This window comes from Coloeus monedula (genome assembly GCF_965178545.1).
Source record: "Coloeus monedula genome assembly, chromosome: 5".
NCBI classification, from domain to species: Eukaryota; Metazoa; Chordata; class Aves; order Passeriformes; family Corvidae; genus Coloeus; species Coloeus monedula.
Window position 1 is genome coordinate 6,442,714 of NC_138785.1, and position 18,986 is coordinate 6,461,699.

Sequence of the window (18,986 nt, forward strand, 5' to 3'; positions counted from 1 at the left end):
TAGGATGGTCAAATGGCTGAAAACTTGCAGCATGAATTCTTCCTCAAGGTTTGAGTGATTCAGGACCAGTTTCAGTGTGAGAGAACATAAAACATCCTTGCTCCTTTCAGGAATGTTGTGTTTAAATTAAAAACTTCATTTTGTGCTAAGTGCAGACTTGCTCATGAGGATGTTTTATGTAGGACTTCTGCATGAGTCTGAGCCATAGGCAAAATTAGGATGCAAAATTTAAACTGGTCTGGAAAAACAGTTCAAGCAATACTTATGCATTTGGGATCTCTAAGGTCCAAATCCCCAGTGAGATACACACATACAGATTATATTCTCTGTAAATTCAGGGTCTTGTTTGACAAGACTTGAGTGTATAAGCGTACGTGTGGGGTTGTAGGGTTCACTAAAAATGGTTGCTAACCAAGATTTTTAATACATATCTTTAGTTAGTCCTTTGTTAAATTTAACAGCTCTCAATTGGATCAAGTAGGGGCTGTATCTCCAGGCATTCCTGTGGCAGAGTGGTCCCCCTGGCATCTGAAAGACTATCCAGTTACACCTTGGAGAAACTTTCAGCAAAGGTGACTGACTGAATATGGAAGTCTCTGCGAGTCTTAGGGAACTCTGACACAGTTCCTCTCACGAGTGAAGTGGGAATTACACCTGTCCTTAAGGATGAAGCCAAGGTCCCTGGGGTCTGGTTTGGACAGTTGCTATTCAATGGGCAGAGCCAGGGGAGTGGTTGACAGCTGCTGCTGGGAACAAAAGGGAGATTCCAGAGAGCCACTGCTGTGGGAATCCCATCATCAGGAACTGGGCAAAGGGATGGAGTGCACCTTCAGCACATCTGCAGATGACCCCAAGCTGAGTGCTGCAGTTGACATGCCTGAAGGGCAGGATGCCGCCCAGACGGACCTGGACAAGCTTGAGGTGTGGCCCCTGGGAATCTGATGAGGTTTAACAAGACCAAGTGCTGGTGCTGCACCTGAATAAGGGTGATCCCTGGTATCAGTCCAGACTAGAGGATGAGCAGATGGAGAGCAGCCCTGCCCAGAAGTACTTGGGGGTGCTGGTGGAGGAGAGGCTGGACATGCCCTGGCCATGGGCACTCACAGCCCAGAAAGCCAAACATGTCCTGGGCTGCATCCTGAGCACCATGGGCAGCAGGGGAGGGAGGGGATTCTGCCCCTCTGCTCTGATCTGCTGAGACCCCAACTGCAGTGCTGCATCCAGCTCTGGGGTCCCAGCATAGGAAGGACATGGACCTGTTGGAGTGACTCCAGAGAGGGCCACCAAGATGATCAGAGGGATGGAGCATCTCACCTGTGAGGCTGGGAGAACTGGGTTTGTTTAGCCTGAAAAAGAAGAGGCTTTGGGGTAACCTAATTGTGGCCTCCCAGTACCTGAAGGGAGCCTGCATGATGGAGAGACACTATTTACAAGGGCATGGAATGACAGGACAAGGGGGAATGGTTTTAAAATGAAAGCAAGTAGGTTTAGATTAGATAACGGGGAAAAAAAAAATTTACTGTGAGGGTGATGAGGCCCTGGCACAGCTTATGCCAAAAAGCTGTGGATGCCCCATCCCTGGAAGTGTTCAGGGCCAGGTTGGATGGAGCTCCAAGCAACCTTGTCTAGTGGAAGGTGTCTCTGTCCATGGCAGGGGGGGTTGGAACCAGATGGTCTTTAAGATTGCTTCCAACCCAAGCCATTCTGCAATTCTGTGATTGCCATCTTACTCTAGTGGAGGTGGGAGTTGTCCACAGGAGGAGACTGAACTGTCATGATCATTCCTTCCTGCCCCGAGCTGATCTTTGAGCTGGCACCAGAGTGTCCAGTTGCTTCAGACTGACTGCCAGTCAATCGATTGCCACCTTACTGCTGACCCCTCCTGCCTGACTCACCCTCTGGCAGGGCTGGCAAACCTTTCCTGTTCCTCTCCTGCAGCTTGAGCTCTGACCCCCTGCTTCAGCCAGCATGGCTGAGGCTGTGGATTGCCTGGGAGCAAGCTGAGAACTCTGGGGTCATGAAACCAGGAGGTTTCATTGTGATTGCAGGTATTTTGTGTTTTTTTCTCTTCAAGATTGGCGTCGCGATAGAGAAAAGAGAGACGACCATGACGAGGTGTGCAGCGTGAGGAGTGAGGGTGGCAGTGTCCGAGGATTCTCCAGAAGCAGAGGAAGGGGGAGAAGCAGAGGAAGAGGACGAGGCAGAGGAAACCCCAGCAGTATGCAAAGAAATGGATACTTCGCAAAAAATTTTAAAGCTATGTTTATAATGTTGTTGTTTTCATTTTCTAATGTTGTTATTTTATCTTCTCGTCTATGTTGCAGTGAACTTTGACTATTCAGTTGGTTATCAAGAACTGTATGGTGAAGGAGTTGACCAAGTATTTCAGCCTGAGCTTAACCCTGGTGTGATTTATTACTATGGTGATGGAACAGGAGTGCAGATGTATTCTGTGGATGAAGCACTTCTCAAGGAATATATAAGGCACCAAATGTAAGTAGATTGCTTAATGTATAAATATTTTCAGAGATCTAGTTAAGAAAAAATAACTCACTTCAAACAGTGTTGGATCCTTATTATCCGTATCAAGTTGGAGATTAAGGCGTTTCAGCTTAACTGTTGGAGTTAACTCTGACCATTACTAGTGTCAGCTCGAATTTATTCACTGGTGGGGTGGAAAAACTTGAGTAATGTGGAGGAGTTTTAAGGAAGCTGTTTCTGCATCTTGTGCTGTAGTCTGGCTCTAACTCGTATGACTGCTTTATTGATGGTACACAGCCCTCTTTATGTTGTCACGTAATTGAGATATGGATGTCTCTGAGCTTGTGCTTTTGAGTACTGTTGGTCTGTTTGCCTATAAAGCTCTTCTTGGGTGACGTTTCCCCTATTTGCTCTCAATTTCACTTTGAGAAGTCTTGTTAGTTTGATGTTTTCAGTGTGGTTCACCTGAAACATGTAACTGAGAGAGAGTAGTTTTGCAATGATACTTGATTTTTCAATAATCTGAAATGTTTACTTTCTCGTGTACACCATTAGGCAATGAGAAACCATCTGGAAGACTTGATTATCACCAGGAGACAAGTCAAAAAGGGCCTGGAAAGCACTAGTTCATTTTAAAGAGACAGTTTCCACCGCTGGCAGATATTTCATCCTCATTTCTCTGCAATGCCTCTGTGGTGGTTTTTGATTGCCCTCGTGTTCCGTACAGCAACTTGCTTATTTTATTCTCGCTTCTTTTGTTACAGTTGACGCAAAAAGGAAGAGAAAAGCCTCTTTAAAGGGCAGAAAGTATCTGACATGTGGCTATCAACTTCAAAACTTCTATTGCAGTCTTTTTTTACTCTTGCTGCCAGGCCCCTATGAGACCTGACAGTGGACATGTACCCCCATGTCAGGATAATCGGCCTGCACTGTCCTCAGACAAGTGGGGGAGGAGCACAGCCACTCCACTGTTGGCCAGATTTCTGGGCATGCAGTGTAGAATCCAGACCTCCTAAGGTAGGACATGACGATGTCCCCCTCTGCTGAGAAAAATGCCACTTACAGCATTGGTCACATCTGACTTCTGGGTATATTTGTATTTCCTTTTGGCACCGAGAGGTTGGCAGATGTTGGTAGAAGACTTGGCATGGCTGGATAACCACAGCCATTGGCTGCTTGCCTGGTGTGAACTCCTAAGGCAGTTTGGTTATGGAGTTTGCTTTCCATGAGAGGGAGATTCCTGAGCAGGGTTAGAACATAACCCCACTAGTTTTATTCTCCCTGGACAAAAACAAAAAAAAAAGAAAAAGGTGGTTTTTTATCTATTCCCTTCTTTTATGACATTAAAACTTATGGGAAACAGACTTTATTCATCAGTTACCTATTATTCACCTCTAAATGGGGGTGGCTTTGTCTGCCTTTCATAACTTAGCTATAAAATATTAAAGTGAGTATGCCAAAGAAGGAATTATACATGGAATAAAGGTACACCAAATTGTTATGTCTCAGAGCTCCTATTGGAGGCCAAAATAAATCAGGATATATTAAAGAAGTGAGATTGAATCCTAGTGGATGAATAAATTTTAAAAGTTTACCTGCTTAATAGAGAAAAATCTTAGACACTGTCCAACTGAGTTGATGTGTAATTACAGGAAGAAACACACTGCTATCAAGCAGTTTATGCTTGTCCCAAGAACCATCTAGACCTACAAGAGAGTAATATTTGTATTGCATACCAAAATATCTTCTGTGTTGTTAATTACAGGCTGAAGTTGTCAGCCTGAAAAGTTTCAGTGCTTAGCAGCTCCTCATTCCGCAATGTGCAGCAGAACCCTATTTAAAAGTCCTCTTGCTTTAGAAAATAAATAAATAAAAGTTCAAATACCAATTCAGGAGTAAGCAAAGGGACTCTGAGGAAAAAGGCAGAAGAGGAAAGCTGGAGGGGGTGTGTGTGTTTAGGTTTGTCCCTCTGCTTGGAGCAAACCTGTGCATTGTCTTCATTTATCATTAATGGTCTTTCACATTCCTTTTTCTAGAGTGATGGACATCAAGGGAGGCAGTTTGAGTCAAGTTCAGTCATTGTCCATTTCTGCTTATGGAATTTTTATCTAGGTGAATCATTACAGGATTTTACCTTTACTGTATGATTGTAAAGGTAACACTAGTAAAACATTGGTTATGGCATTTGTGTTTGCTTATCTTCTAGACTGGGAGGGGAAAAGGAACGTTGCAGCTCAGAACAGCAGACAGGATATTCTTGAAAGAAACTTCCTCTTTGTGCCCAGTTGCTTCACTGATCATACTTGGCTCTGAGTAAGAGCTTAACTCTCCAAAAGCCTTGTTCTCTTCTCTGTTTGCTTTGACTTAGTAGCAGCGTTCCCATTTGTCCCATCTTGTCCAGCATTGAGACTTTAAATTCATTCTGTCCTAGAGCCCAGTGTTGGTGAGAGCACAGTGCTGGGAACGCCAGGGTCACAGGTTCGATCCCCGCCTGGGCCATTCACTTGGGAGTTGGACTCGAGGATCCTTGTGGGTCCCTTCCAGCTCAGAATATTCTGTGTGTGATTCCATGTGTTTCATAGAGCCAGCTTTTGCTTCAAATTCTTTCAGCTACACAAAATTGGAGAAAGAAATGGTATCCAGGTGCTGCTTGGGTCGTTGATGGCATCAGAGTGCTCTGCTCTTGGAGACTTTGGCCTTGATTCCAGCTTCAGTGGAGAGACTTAGTGTTTTTTACTTTGTTGAAATTAGAATGATCGTTATTTACATTTGCATGTGCAGCTTTTTTCTTCAGCATTTTAATACCCTCTCATTTTCTTTTTGCACCCCTCTATTTCTGTAACAGAATTTTAACTGCTTTCTGTTAAGTCTTTCCCTACTTGCGTTTTTCTGAACACCATGAGGGGTTAGTATTCCTTGGATGTAATGTGCAAAAGCATGGTATGATGTGTAAGCTCTATGAAAGGCCTGGATTTCAGTCATCATGATTAAACTGAGGGGGCTTTTCATTCTTTTTCATAGGACGTTTTCTCATTCCCTTGCTCTGTGTGACAGATCATGATACGAATTCCTTGCTTTTTGTCTTCGCTAAGTATAAAACATCTTGACACCTGGGTTATTTCCTAGAGCAGCTTCATTGTTGAAGATTTGTCTTTCTGCTGTTTGTCCCTCATCTCTGTGGTATTACCAGATTCCTGAAATGTCCTTGTCCTTCTTTATCCACTAAACACCATCTATTCTGTAAGACTTTTTCTTCTCTATGAACTGTTGTGCCTTTTGGTACAGTTTCATGCCAAATACAACATTACTGGTTTTGTTTTCTCATCTTCTCACAAGCATGCTTGATGATTCAGAGTATATATCTGTGCCTCCACACTCAGATAGGATACTTAAACCTTCCAATGCACTGGAGACTGGGACAATAAAAGATGCAGTTCAGGATGAACTTATATTGCTGTGTGGGACATAACTTACGCCCTGACTGTAAGCAGTGCTTGTCCTTCATCTGTATGGAGGCCAAGACAATGTTGTTCCCTTCTGTCCATGTAAGTAATGAGGGAGGGGGTAGGTGAAGGAAAACTGGAGGATAGTTTTTGGTTGTGCAAATGTAACAAGGCTTTGATTTTTACCCTGCTGTACTGAGTCATAAGTCTATCTTAAGCTGTCGAGCATGCTTGCTGCTCTGTGGGTCTTCTGTAGTGATACAGCTGTTGAAGAATGATTCTGTTGATGTCAAAATACACTCTGTTTTTTAATGGAAGACATTAACAAGGAATCTAGGTTGCTTGAAGTGTAGAGTAAGCTCAGGTTTGTATGTTTTATTCTGCAGTGAGTATTATTTCAGCACAGAAAATTTGGAGAGAGACTTCTTTCTGAGGAGAAAGATGGACCAACAAGGATTTCTGCCTGTGTCACTGATTGCCAGTTTCCGTCGGATGCAAGCTCTGACAACGAATGCTGCTCTCATTTTGGAGGTAAAATCATTCAGAAGCATATATTTGAAAAGTTGCTTGGTTAAGTCTGTGCTGCCATTTAAAGTCAGCACTATGAAGTTAATAAAATTTTCTGTTTGTAATGACAAGGATTCTATAAAGAGGCTATAAGTGGCCAAGTTGGTGGGCTTTTTTCTTTTTGTTGGTAGTTTTTAATGTTATAATGTGCTTGTCACACAGGCCCTAAAGGACAGTACAGAAGTTGAAACTGTGGATCAGAAACTACGAAAAAGGGTTGATCCAGAAAAGTGGCCAATTCCAGGTCCTCCTCCATGCAACCTGCCTCCAACTGACTTCTCTCAGCTCATCAATTGTCCAGAATTCATACCAGGACAAACTTTTGGCTCACATACTGGTAAAAGATTTATTTTACAGAAACATAAGTTTAGTGCCGTCGGTCTAGCTTAGGAAACTTGCCTCCTGATACTGATTTCATAATAGAAGTTGTACTTTTGGTAACAGTTTATTCAGCTGCTCTGCATGCCAGCCTTGCACTTGCCAAGTCACATGGCTGATGTTAAGTAGATAAAAATGTCTCTTGTGTGTTATGGCTGTGACCATTCTCCAGAATATAGAATGGTGGACTACAGTCCTGTAGAATTAGTAACACTAATCTTAAACTAGTCCTAAACTCTGCTTCATTTTTGTGGCAGCTGAAAGTTCACTCTTTATTTGGTGCCTCCTTGTTTTGGATGTGAAACTCATTCACATTATTAATAGGGAGATGGATTTGTTTGCTGACAACCCTTGGCAAGGAAATCCTTTACTAAAATGTTGGCTGAAATTAAAGGGGAAGAATGAAGATGGAGTTAGGCACCCATCCACAGAGCTAGAAAATGATGTGGAGAAAATAGGATCCTAATGATGTTGTGCTTTTTTTTCTCCTCAACAAATGTAATGTCTCACAGCCTGTGAAGAAACTTTCCATGGAAACAAGTTCTCAGAACTGATTTTATTCTGAAATGTTGGGTGAACTGTGGAAAGCTGTCTCTTAAAAATGAAAAGAAATTCTTTGATCAGTGTTATAGTTATCCATAGGGGTAGAAAAATGGTAGCTGTGGTTAAAAGAAAGACCAGTGAAACAATTAACAAACAAGCAAAATAAAACCAAAACAATCTACAACAGGAACTGAACTACTGTTTTCTACTGCTAGAGTCTGCACCAAGTTCTCCAAGAGTGGGAAGCCCGCTGAGTCCAAAGGAAAACGCTGAAACAAGTAATTTTCAGACAATGTCTAAGGGACTGTCTACAAGTTTGCCCGACTTGGACTCCGAACCTTGGATAGAAGTGAAGAAGAGGCATCGTGCATCCACTGTCAAGCTAAAGGTAAAATCAAAACCCTTGAAGTTATGTTCAAATAAACACATGCAAAACCAACTTCGAGGTTACACTGTAAACCAGGGTTTTCAACATCTTAACATATGTGATGCTTGAGAATGCAATACAGTTTGGGAAATCATTATCCAACTCAAATATAAAACCTTTTCCAACTCAGGAGACTGTTCCTGTACCTGATCAAACACCAGATCAACACCAGCCACCCCCACTTCCCGAGGAACAAGAACAGGAAGAACTTGAATTTTTGTTTGATGAAGAGATGGAACAAAATCAGTGTCGGAAGAATAAATTTACTGATTGGTCAGATAGCGATTCTGATTATGAAATTGATGATCAGGATGTAAACAAGATTTTGATTGTAACACAGACACCCCCATATGTGAAAAAACATCCTTGTGGAGACCGTGCTGGCAACCGTGTGTGCCGTGCAAAAATCACATCAGAACTTGCTAAAGTCATTAATGATGGCTTGTACTACTACGAACAGGATTTGTGGATGGATCAGAGTGAAAATGATGCCACGGTGAAGGTAATTCTCTTTAATTTTTGACCTGAAAACCATGCCTGTCCAAACAGTTCCCAAATTAATTTCAGCCTTCTGCTATGTAGTTGTAAAATGCTACAGAAAAGTGACAGTAATTTGCAGGTCTGCTGAGCTACCTTTACAGTGGAAAGCAGACGCAAGGTTTTCATACCGCAGACTTGACCAAAAACATTGAATGAATTTTTTTTTTTTTTAACATTTTGGAGATGGTTCAAGTTTTCCAATGTTTTCTTGTTCTATGAATAGTTTGTTTCATAACAACTGCAAATCCCTACCCAGAGAGGAAGGGGGTACGTGTCAGAGATGAGATGATGAGAGGGAAGTAATACAGTCATTTTAAAGTAGTTTTGTATTAAGGTGCTGTTTGCCTTGTAGTTTGTTAGAAGAATAGTTAGAATGAAGTTACCTACACACTGAGTGGTGAGGGAAAGGGGCTTTATCTATGCCCAAAGAGGGGGTAGTGGCTTCATGGACAAATGGAGCATACAAAAGCGAGCGGACAAAGGTGGAAATGCATGTTGAGAGTAAGAGCAAGAAATAAAGGTAGAATTTAGAATATGAAATAAATGGACAAAGAAAACCAGCAAACATGAAGAGGGCAGTGAGAAATAGCAAACTGCAAGGGAGAATATTTTCTTTTTTGTTGCTGTTACGGACTTGGCAATGATTTGATGAGATTTTTCACACAGAGCATACACACGTCCCACCTGAGAGAGGTGTGGGGGTTCTTGTGTGTCAGTTCTGGCTTATTTTCTCTTCATGAAATGCATCTGTTTCTCAGGGTGGTATCTATTACCCTGCTTTGCATTTACAATTTGCTTTCTCTAATTCAGCAAGAGATTGAGAACTTTAAGAAGCTAAACCTCATTAATAAGGACAAATTTGTTAGTCCTGCACCAGAAACTGCTGATCCAACGCAAGAAGTTCCTCCAGGACCTCGAGGGTTACAGAAAGGTAAGTATGAAAGTATTTGTTTTTTAGAATCTGTAATAAAGAACAACTCTGTAGGTGTTTTGACTGTTCCTGCCTGTGCAGTATTTTAATTTTGGTTCAGTCAGCAGTCTGAGGGGGCATTTTCTTTGCTAATTTTTCAAATTGCCAACTGTTCATGGGTAGCATGGTTTCAGTTGAATGACAAGAAGCTGGCGCTTGTTCTGCTTTGTTGTCACTCTCCATCAACACCAGGTGCTCTTTGTGTGACTTGGAATTTACAATGTGTAAAGTTAAACTGAAGCTGTGAAACATTTTTTAGAAACCAGTGTTTTTATGGGACAAAGGGATGGAAGGAAATGAGATAAGAAGAATTTACTACTTGTATCATAGCATTACTGAGCAGTCACAACATCCCAATCTTATCTTTAGAGGTATTTCTTTGAGTAGTACTATTAACATTTACCGGGTTACAATGCTAATAGCATCTCTAAAGTAGCTCAGTAAAACCACCTTTCTCCTTCCTGCCTCCATATTTAGCAGAGGAGCTGGCCTGTAATTTCCTAAGTACTGAAGTACCTCCAACAGCAGGAATGGCTCGGTCACTGCCAACAGCAGTCCCAGATTCTCCCTGTTTCCACCCTGGCTTTACCCCACGAACACCTCGCACCCCAAGGCTCCAGGATCCCAACAAAACACCCAGGTTCTACCCTGTTGTTAAAGAAGCACGATCCTTTGATGTAAAGGTAAATGAAAAAACATATTTAAAAAAACCCCCAAAACCAGCAAAAGCCTACAAAACTCATCTTTGTGCATACAGTTTAACAAGGATTGAAAGGCAAAAAATTAAATGCTTGTACTCCTATTGTTATTTTCCAAAATATTTACCATATTCACTTTCTTATTTCTATTAAATGTTTTCTGAGTCTTCTTCCTTGAAAGTCTTCGTTAAAAAAAGTGTAGTGTTTAAGATTTTTGGTTAGTTACATAAGACTAATTTTCAGGTTATGAAACTGTGGTCTTGTGACTTTATAACTTGTTAGATAACAGAATATAAAACTTCTAGATCTCTGTTTTAAGTGGGAGAGAATGAGTGAAGTCAAATTAGGGAAATAAATCCTTCATTTACTTTCTTAGACTCCAAGAAAAAGAAAAACGCGCCACAGTACAAATCCTCCCTTGGAATGCCATGTTGGTTGGGTGATGGATTCCAGAGACCACAGGCCAAGAACTTCCTCTGTGAGGTAAATGTTGTTGTTGTTATTCCAAATTTATTGGCAGGTAGTTCTCACTGCTAGTGGAGAAACAGGCTATGAAAGGCAATTTATAAATACAATGGAAGCAAGAAAAGAATGCTCAAGAAAGACAAAAATATGGAATACTGTCTGGAAACAAGCTAGGCAGACTAGTGTTCACAGCGTTGTTTGATCCATGATACAGCAGCATTAATGTTACTTGAGGCACTGATGTTCACTTCAGCGGTCATTAAAAATCAGGCATGACCACAAAATCAGTAATGTTTAATTATCATTGTCCAAACCTGCCTGTTTTTGACATATTAGCACAAAATCTGATTTTCTTGAGGTGCAGCCAAACCCAGATACACTGCAGCAGTCACCAGGTGACCGTACCGCAGCTCTTGCATAGGTCAGGGTGGGTGAAAACTGATTGTGCAGAAAAGCTCTGTTTATAGGTCAGAAATATGTTGGTTTTTTTCTCCAGCAGTTCCAATGCCTCACCTTCAGAAGGAGCTCCACTGGCAGGTTACGGCTGTACTCCAAATTCTCTTCCCAAATTCCAGCATCCATCTCATGAACTGTTAAAGGAGAATGGCTTTACTCAGCAGGTGTACCACAAATACCGGCGAAGGTGTTTAACGGGTAAGCTGCTCCATGCACTTCCTCAAATTTTAGGTAGAAGTTTCCAGGTGTTGTCTGATACCAGTTTTCTTCACATTGTTCCTCATCCTTAATTTTTCTTGGGAAGGTGTAGTGGTTTGGTCCAAAATACTCATTACTGTTTATCTGCTGTGAGATAAGAGTGAGGAGAAGCACAAAGCAGGCACCAAACTTGAAAGAATATAAAGAAGTTTATTAACAGACCTAAAAGAAGAAAAAAAATTATACCACCTTCAGAGCTCTCCTCCCCCCACCTTCCTCCCTTCTCCCACTGACAATGGAAAAAGACAACCCTTAAGATGTTCAGTCTGTTTACCACTTCCATAATAACCTTGTTCAGTCCATTTAGAAAGAGAAGTCTCTTCTTGCTCGCGCTATGAAAACATTATCACAACGAGCCAGCCGCCCACTTCCAAATATTGTTCAGTCCATTTAGGAAGAGGAGTCTCTCTGCTCACGATGTGAGTCCCTTCCCCCGACTTGCAGCTTTTCCCGCAACTGCTTTCGAGGGTCCACTCTTGAAGGTTTTTGGGGTACAATTTTAAGGTTGAGCCGTTCAGAAACAAAAGTTCTCTTCACCCATCTCTGGGAGCATTTCATCTCTAAGAACAGAGGCCCTTCTCCTTCCCTGGGAGCAAAGGGTCCTCCTCATCTTCATCTCTAGGACTATCTCTGGGAGCATCTCTAGGAACTGAGGTTTTCTCCTTTCCCATTTGGAGCAAAAGTCCTCATCAAGTTCATCTCTCCCTGTCCAAAATTACAGCTGTGTCAGCATCTGCCTATCTCAGCGCAGGTGCTTTTGCTTACGAGCTGAACACTCCACCCCCCATATCTTCATGGAATTACAACAGGATACTCTGATATATCACAGCTTCACAATAGAATTTCAGCTTTAAGCACCTCCTCTCTTCCCTCAGGTTTTCAGCTCGGGGGGGGGGGGGGGGGGGCGGGGTTCCACGGCTGGAACAGGTCCATGGCTCCAGGATGGCCGTGGCCCGGCCCGGCCCGGCCCAAGCAGGGCCTGGCCGGGCCCGCTGGCCCCCACACGGGGCCTGCAGCCACCTGTGCCAGCGCCGGAAACGAGAGAGAGCTTGAGGGGGGAGTTTGCCTATTCTTAAATGTGGATCACAGAGGTGGTCACAGCTTTAAGTGGCTTAGAGAATTGTCCATATTCAAACTGGCCAGCTGATAGGTTCTATCAGGTCCCAGAGGAAACTGTAAGCAGCCCTTAGCAAGGACATCCCTTCCGGGACTATGCTTGCTAACCTATGACAGAAGGCAAACAAAATTTATTTGGTGCTTCTGTTTTAGGAACCCTGCTTTCCATTTAACTTTATGTTCCCTGACAAAAAAATTACACTCAAATTTGGACTGAAGTTCCCAGAAGATCTGGTGTTTTTTTACTAAAAGCAAGGCACTTTAAAATACTCTGGTGAAAAATTAAATTATTGGTTTTGTTCTTCCCTTTCTTTTTTTCTTCCAGAGAGGAAACGGTTGGGAATTGGCCAGTCCCAAGAAATGAACACACTTTTTCGTTTCTGGTCCTTCTTTCTAAGAGATCACTTCAACAAGAAAATGTATGAAGAATTCAAACAGCTTGCTCTAGAGGATGCAAAAGAGCACTACAGGTATTTTTTCTTGAGGCTTTACCACTCCTTTTAATGACTGTGAAGTTTACATACATCTGCAGTGAACATTTTTAGTACTGCCTTTGCCTTTTTGTAAATCTTTAAAATAGCAGTGTTTCTAAGTTTTAATAGCAAAAATCTGTATATATTTGTGCTTTGCAGATGAATAGCTAAATGGGCCACATTTCCTGACCTGTAATCAATCAGTTGTGAGTTCCACAAAATCCTGTAACTTGTTGACCATGACGAGTCAGTTCTGTACTAACACTCCTAAGATTCTTCCTTCCATAGGTGAAGACATTCTTCACCTCATTTTACTTGTTCAAACTGGTTCTTGCCTTACAAAAATACCAGAAAAATGACCACGAAGGAAATTGTCACTGTCCTTTAGCTCTTGGATATAATTCCCTTCCTTCCACCCATTTCCCCCACCTCTATTTTTCTGGGCCAAAGAGACACGGTAGATTTTTGTACCTCTCTGTTCTGTTCCAGGTACGGCTTGGAATGCTTGTTCAGATTTTACAGCTATGGCCTGGAAAAGAAATTCAGGAAGGAAATATTTGAGGATTTCCAACAAGAAACAAAGAGGGACTATGAAGCTGGTAATTATCACAGGCTTGTCACTGCTCACACTGTGGTAACATTAGTTGAAGATAATCCCAGTTCCTTGGCACTGACTTGTTACCTGACCAAGAACAGCTTTTATTCATATTCTTTTTATCTTCAGTTCTCTTAAAAATATCGCTACCAGTGAATAATTAAGTTTTTAATTAAATTTGACCTTTGTAAAGTGGTAAAATTATCTTTTTCTGTTACTAGGTCAGCTGTATGGACTGGAAAAATTTTGGGCTTACCTAAAATACTCTCAGCACAAGACTCCAGCTGTTGACCCCAAACTGCAAGAGTATCTGAGTAAATTTAAGAGACTGGAGGACTTCAGGGTGGATGTAAGTTTCAGTGCCTGTTTTAAATAATATTTGGTGTACTAATATTTTTGCTTCAAGGTAATCTGAGAGCAGCACTTGATTTCATGAAAAAGCAGCTTGATAAATCCTAAGGGCCTAATCCTTTCAGTCCTACAAGTTGTGGAAAGGCAAAAAATACCTGGCTTTATGGCAAAACACGTAACAGGTTGCCCCTGTTTATTTTCAGCCTCCTATTGGTGAAGAATCTGGCAGGAGGAGATCAGGTGAGGATTCAGGTCATCGCAGACATCAGTCTAACTCTTCTAAAACACTTTCCACCACCAAACCCCCCGCTGCCTGTCAGTCCTGGCCGCTGGGAAGCGTTTCCTGTGGGAATACCGTGCACGCCTCTGTGGGCCACAGCACTGCTGCCACAAAATCTATAGAAAGTGATGTACCAGAAAAATAGACTTTGGATGAGCTTGTGCCCTTGAGAATCAACTTTGGCATCACTCTTCTAATCTGGAGATCTTCAAGGCGAGGCAATCTCTACTACGTGATTAAAAATGTATGGAAAGACAAAGAATGGGATTCTTTTTCACGGGATTTAGTTCCAAAACACTTGCCCTAGGAGAGTTGCTCTTGGTTATGGGATCATTGGAAGGATCCTAGGGAAGATTCTTTGGCTTCAGTATTGCTTTCCTCAAGCTTTTGTTTACAAAGAACTGCATTCCTTGCATATGCAAAAAATACTTCAAGGGATGCCTTACATTTCAGCTCAGATTTCTTAAAAAAGGTATGATATATATTCATGTTATTTACTGTGCTTTCCTTACCCATATTTCCCCATTATTTGTATTCTACCAAAGCAAAAAAGATTACATTATATGTAGATTATTAAATGGAAAAGAAGGATCTATGTAATTGGTTTGCTTTCAAAGCTAACTATCAAAAAGTCTGTTTTTCTGCAAAAGCACACTCGAGAACATGCAGCTGTATATGAAACTGCATTTCTGGATTCTATTTAAAGATATAGCTTCTATTTTTTTCAGGGTCTCCATAGTTAGTATTTTATTAAGTATGGAGTTTGAGTGGACTTAACTGGGATAGTTTTGCAGGTATTTCCTTCAGTACTGGTTCTTTAATAACTAAAGCAACAGAAAACTACAGGGGAAAATCAAGCTTTTGATTTCATAGTGTCTTAAATTAACATTCAGTATCTACAGTTTGTGCAGATTGTTAAAATAGCCAACTATTCGTACTCTGGGCTTGAGAGGTGTCTTCATTTGAATTCTCTTACGATTATGAACTCTAGCAGGAGAGGCATAATTTTGAATTTTGTTTTCTCCATATTTCAAGTAATAATTAGTTTGGAGGGAAACAAAGTATTCCTTGTAAATTTTAATTTTTATTTGCTTTGTTTTGCAATATCTGAATGAAGTTCTGCTTAAATCGTGCTCGCTAAGCCTAAATGATTTCAAACAGGTCTAAAGATAATTTCACTGAATGTAAGTTATTCAAATACAAATCCATTTTTGTAGCTGAAAGGGGGGGATGTTTATAACCTGTCATGTCTTATTAACTTCATTACTTTGCTTTTAAAGACTCAAGAAGAACCAGGTGAATAACTTCTCTTCCAGGTGTAGGTGAGAGGAATTCCAGCTTTTCATTAGTTAACTGCAGAATTACTTCAGTCAACTTTTAAAGTTAAAAAGTGATATCTAGCACAGATGCCTTAAACTGACTGCACAGCCATGGATGGAGCTTTAAACTATCAGCTCTCAGAGGTTATAATGAATCTGTTAATTTTTCATTGTCCTGTGAATCTCACTGAAACAAATGATGGATGTTTGCATTGAAAGGAGCGGATGGTAGCAGTGACCTTCCCCACAGTTTATACCATTTCAGCACAAAATCCAGCCTTTCATCAGTGGCCTGTTCTCAATAAATTTAAATGAACACATACCAAGATTTTAAGTAAATATCCTATAAATATGCTGAAGTGACACATCTCAATCCTGTGTTTGATCCATGCCTTTTGCTACCCATGAAAATGATGCGAATGTAAATTTGGATTGAAATTGTATATACAAGTAATAAATTTATTTCAATTTTTCATTGGAAAATGTGCAGATTAAGCTTTTAGTGTGTGTAATTTTGTGATATCTTGGAAAATTTTATAAAAACAACAAAAAACCCTAATAGTGTTGTATATCAACTTTTTTTCCCCCAAAAAGTGTGAAGAAAAACAGCTTGAAAGAGTGTAAGGATGTAGATTTGGATGGGAATTTCTGCTGCACTGAGGGAAACCCAGCCTGTTAAAGGTGGAAGTGCTTCTTGGAATGGGAGCCAGCTTTCTGCAAGTTCAAGATGGATTTATTTTTGGCATATGATTGGGTATCTGTCAAAAATACGAGAAGTGAGTGATAAATGTGGGGGAAGGCAAGGAGAGTGAATACTTTACCTGCTGGCCTCTGGAGTTGCTCAGACACTGTCCCTTTAGTGAGCTGGACAAAAACACCACCCAAGGCCATCCACAGCTCTGGCTGCCTCTCAGGAATGCGCCTTTCACTTCCCATGGGCTTGAATCTGCCTTCTTTTCCCTTGCAGATAGGTGGGAAAAACGATCCTTGCCTTGGCTGCTTGTTTCACTCTCTGGCTTCAAGTGGTTCAGCACCTCAGTAACTGATAGTCCTTGTTGCAGGGCTGTAACTTTGATGTGTATCCAACATCCCTTCCCACACCTCTTACATCCATTTATTCCAACCTTAACTATGTCTTAAGCTGAGTTGTGTTCTAACAGTGGTCTATGACTGACCACTTTGCAAGCTTTGGACCTTGTGTAAAAATTCTCCCATGTGCTTACTGAAGAATTTCTAGGTTTTTCTTCATTTCTTCTGTTGGCAAATAACCATACAAATACTTCAAGACACTACCCTGCCTAAAATCTGATTTTTGTCATGCTCAAAATCCTGGATTCTAACAGCTTTTTAAAAGGGAAGACTCAAGCTGGCTCTTGTTCCTGTTGGAGACCAGATGATGTTTTCCTACACTGAGCAGCAGTAGCCTGTCTGTGTTTTAACAGGGATTTGGATTTCTGTGGGAGATAAAGCATTCGAATGGATGGAAAACAGTTTGCAGCCTTTGCCTCAGGCACTGCTGAGGTGACAAACGACACTCCAGGCAGAGAGGACACTTAAAGAGTAGCTGAGGATCTCTTCCTGACCAATCCCACAGCTACACCAGGCTGGATCTGTCAGCTCAAGAGCTTTCTTCTCTGCTGTCCCCTCTGTGCTTTTGGGGTTTCAGGTAAACAACGCTTCACCTGCACTTCAGCCAACCCTGGCACACAGGTTCTGTCAAAGCAAGATTAAACCAAATCTGTGAGCACCTGTTAAGAAACATTTACCTTTAACCATAGATTAGAAGCCAGGAGAAGGATTTGCTTTCCACCTATAAGTCAGTCTGCAAGGCCAGAGTTACATTAGTACTCATGTTAAGGAGGAAGGGAGTAAATAGCCAAATCTTTTGTACTGTTCATACAGAGGAATAGCACCTCTTCCTAGAGGAAATAAAACCACAGAAACTCTTACTGTATTGTCAAACAGACTCAAACAAAGCCTAAGAAAGGTTTAATGGCTCCCTGCCTTTTACAGTGAAGACAGTAAAATCAAACTAATTTTGCAGGAATAAAAAAAAAAGTTAGAAAATAGCTTAGACCTGAGATATTTAAAGTGAAACAACCCCAACAACAGAGTGCCAAACTGATTTTATGTGCTATGCCCAACTCTGAATGATAGAAATTTAAACCTCAAAGAAAAGTAGATCTAGCTCAATAAAAAGATACAAACAAGTACAAGCATGTGACATAATTCTGTAGTCCTCACTGAAAATTCAAAATGTTCAGACCATGTAACAACATGGTGCTTTTTTTTTTTTTTTTTTTTAACCTAGGAGGTTTGAAAATATATCTCCTGCCAAAATGAAGCGGTTTTGGGGAGCGGTGTACAAAATGAGGCAGAGGTGTCAAAAGCAATGATGACTAAAACTAATTTAACACCAAGTCTAGCCTAGGAAAACAAGTCATATATTAAACTGGAAATGTATTTTGGTTCTAAAGATGAGAAATTCTTCCATCAAGACCCTCATCTTGCCTAAACAAAATTTAACACAGTATCAACCTGTCATTTTATTTAACAGTGAATTTTGACCAAATGATTGACACAAGTATTCCAAGGTTGAACACCTCCATCAAATTATTAAAATTGCACTGGAGTTTGGATGGATCTGATGTTATGCTAAATTATGCTCTGTGTCAACTTTTTATAAATATGAAAGCTACAGTGTGCTTTAAAGCACTTTTTTTAGGTTGCCAGCTTTAGATCACCAGTGACTTTGTATGTAGGATGGATGAGGTTAATTTAAATCCACTAGACATCAAAATTCAGTCTATGCAACATTCTGCTGCTATGGGACAAGTTTTGTATTCTTCATAGTTACCATTAAGGTACTTCAAAGAAAAACTCACCCTTTACCCATCTTGTTCAGCTAATCCTAAAAGTTAAAATTTAAGCATTGTCCTTCTAAAGCAATTTTAAAAACCCAGTAACAGAACTATGTGTAACTTCACTGTGATTAAACTTTGCTGCCTTTCCAATAGCAAGGGAGAGGAAAATTCTGCACTTGGACTGTAAGTCACAGCAGATGCAAAACTACTCTTCCTTCAAAAGTCACCTTTCTTTCTCCAGTAGGAAGTTAGTCCATCAAGCAGATACAAGCATGAGGAACAGCGAATGTTACAGCTGTGCCAGATGTAGCAATACCAATAGCTGCACTGACTGAAGAGCAGAGAAACTCACAGCCAAGTGTCAAGAACCTCCAGCTATGACTCTGTATAGTAGAAGCTGTACACATACATGTATTTTCACGTGGAAGCCTGGGGAAAAACAACCTATCCAATTGTCCTAAGGGTGAGTTGGGCAAGCTGCCTTTTCTTGTTCCACAGCTAGACAAGCTGGGTGCCATGATGAGTTGCAACAGCTGTGCAACAGCTAAAAGTGAAAGGCATACTGTAAATGTAGTGTAAAACCTTTTATAGCGGGACTTACTTAAAAGAAAAAAATTCCCTAGTGAAGCATCCAGATATAGAACTGGTGTTTAATTACTCCCAGCCCCTGTCTTATGCAAGGAAGCTTTTATTTGTCCTTAGTTCCCTCTGTTCCATCTAAACCACATATTTCTGTGGTTAGTTACAGCAGCATGCCCAGCA

General features: G+C 41.0%; 1 protein-coding gene across 2 annotated transcripts in view; it reads left to right on the forward strand.

The window, feature by feature from the left end:
- The window catches only part of LARP1B (La ribonucleoprotein 1B), a 29,085-nt gene extending 13,242 nt beyond the window's left edge, over window positions 1-15,843 (forward strand). Inside the window, exons 6-19 of one of the 2 annotated variants that reach the window (XM_082282073.1) lie at window positions 2,075-2,218; window positions 2,325-2,493; window positions 6,311-6,455; window positions 6,654-6,828; window positions 7,628-7,800; window positions 7,970-8,341; window positions 9,190-9,310; window positions 9,827-10,032; window positions 10,424-10,530; window positions 11,009-11,166; window positions 12,668-12,812; window positions 13,305-13,414; window positions 13,632-13,759; window positions 13,965-15,843. In XM_082282073.1, coding sequence (XP_082138199.1) covers window positions 2,075-2,218; window positions 2,325-2,493; window positions 6,311-6,455; window positions 6,654-6,828; window positions 7,628-7,800; window positions 7,970-8,341; window positions 9,190-9,310; window positions 9,827-10,032; window positions 10,424-10,530; window positions 11,009-11,166; window positions 12,668-12,812; window positions 13,305-13,414; window positions 13,632-13,759; window positions 13,965-14,186 — 2,375 coding nt within the window. In that variant the 3' untranslated portion in view covers window positions 14,187-15,843. The remainder of the gene's footprint in view (window positions 1-2,074; window positions 2,219-2,324; window positions 2,494-6,310; window positions 6,456-6,653; window positions 6,829-7,627; window positions 7,801-7,969; window positions 8,342-9,189; window positions 9,311-9,826; window positions 10,033-10,423; window positions 10,531-11,008; window positions 11,167-12,667; window positions 12,813-13,304; window positions 13,415-13,631; window positions 13,760-13,964) is intronic. The other variant, XM_082282074.1, reaches the window with a different exon arrangement.
- The last annotated feature ends 3,143 nt before the right edge of the window (window positions 15,844-18,986 follow it).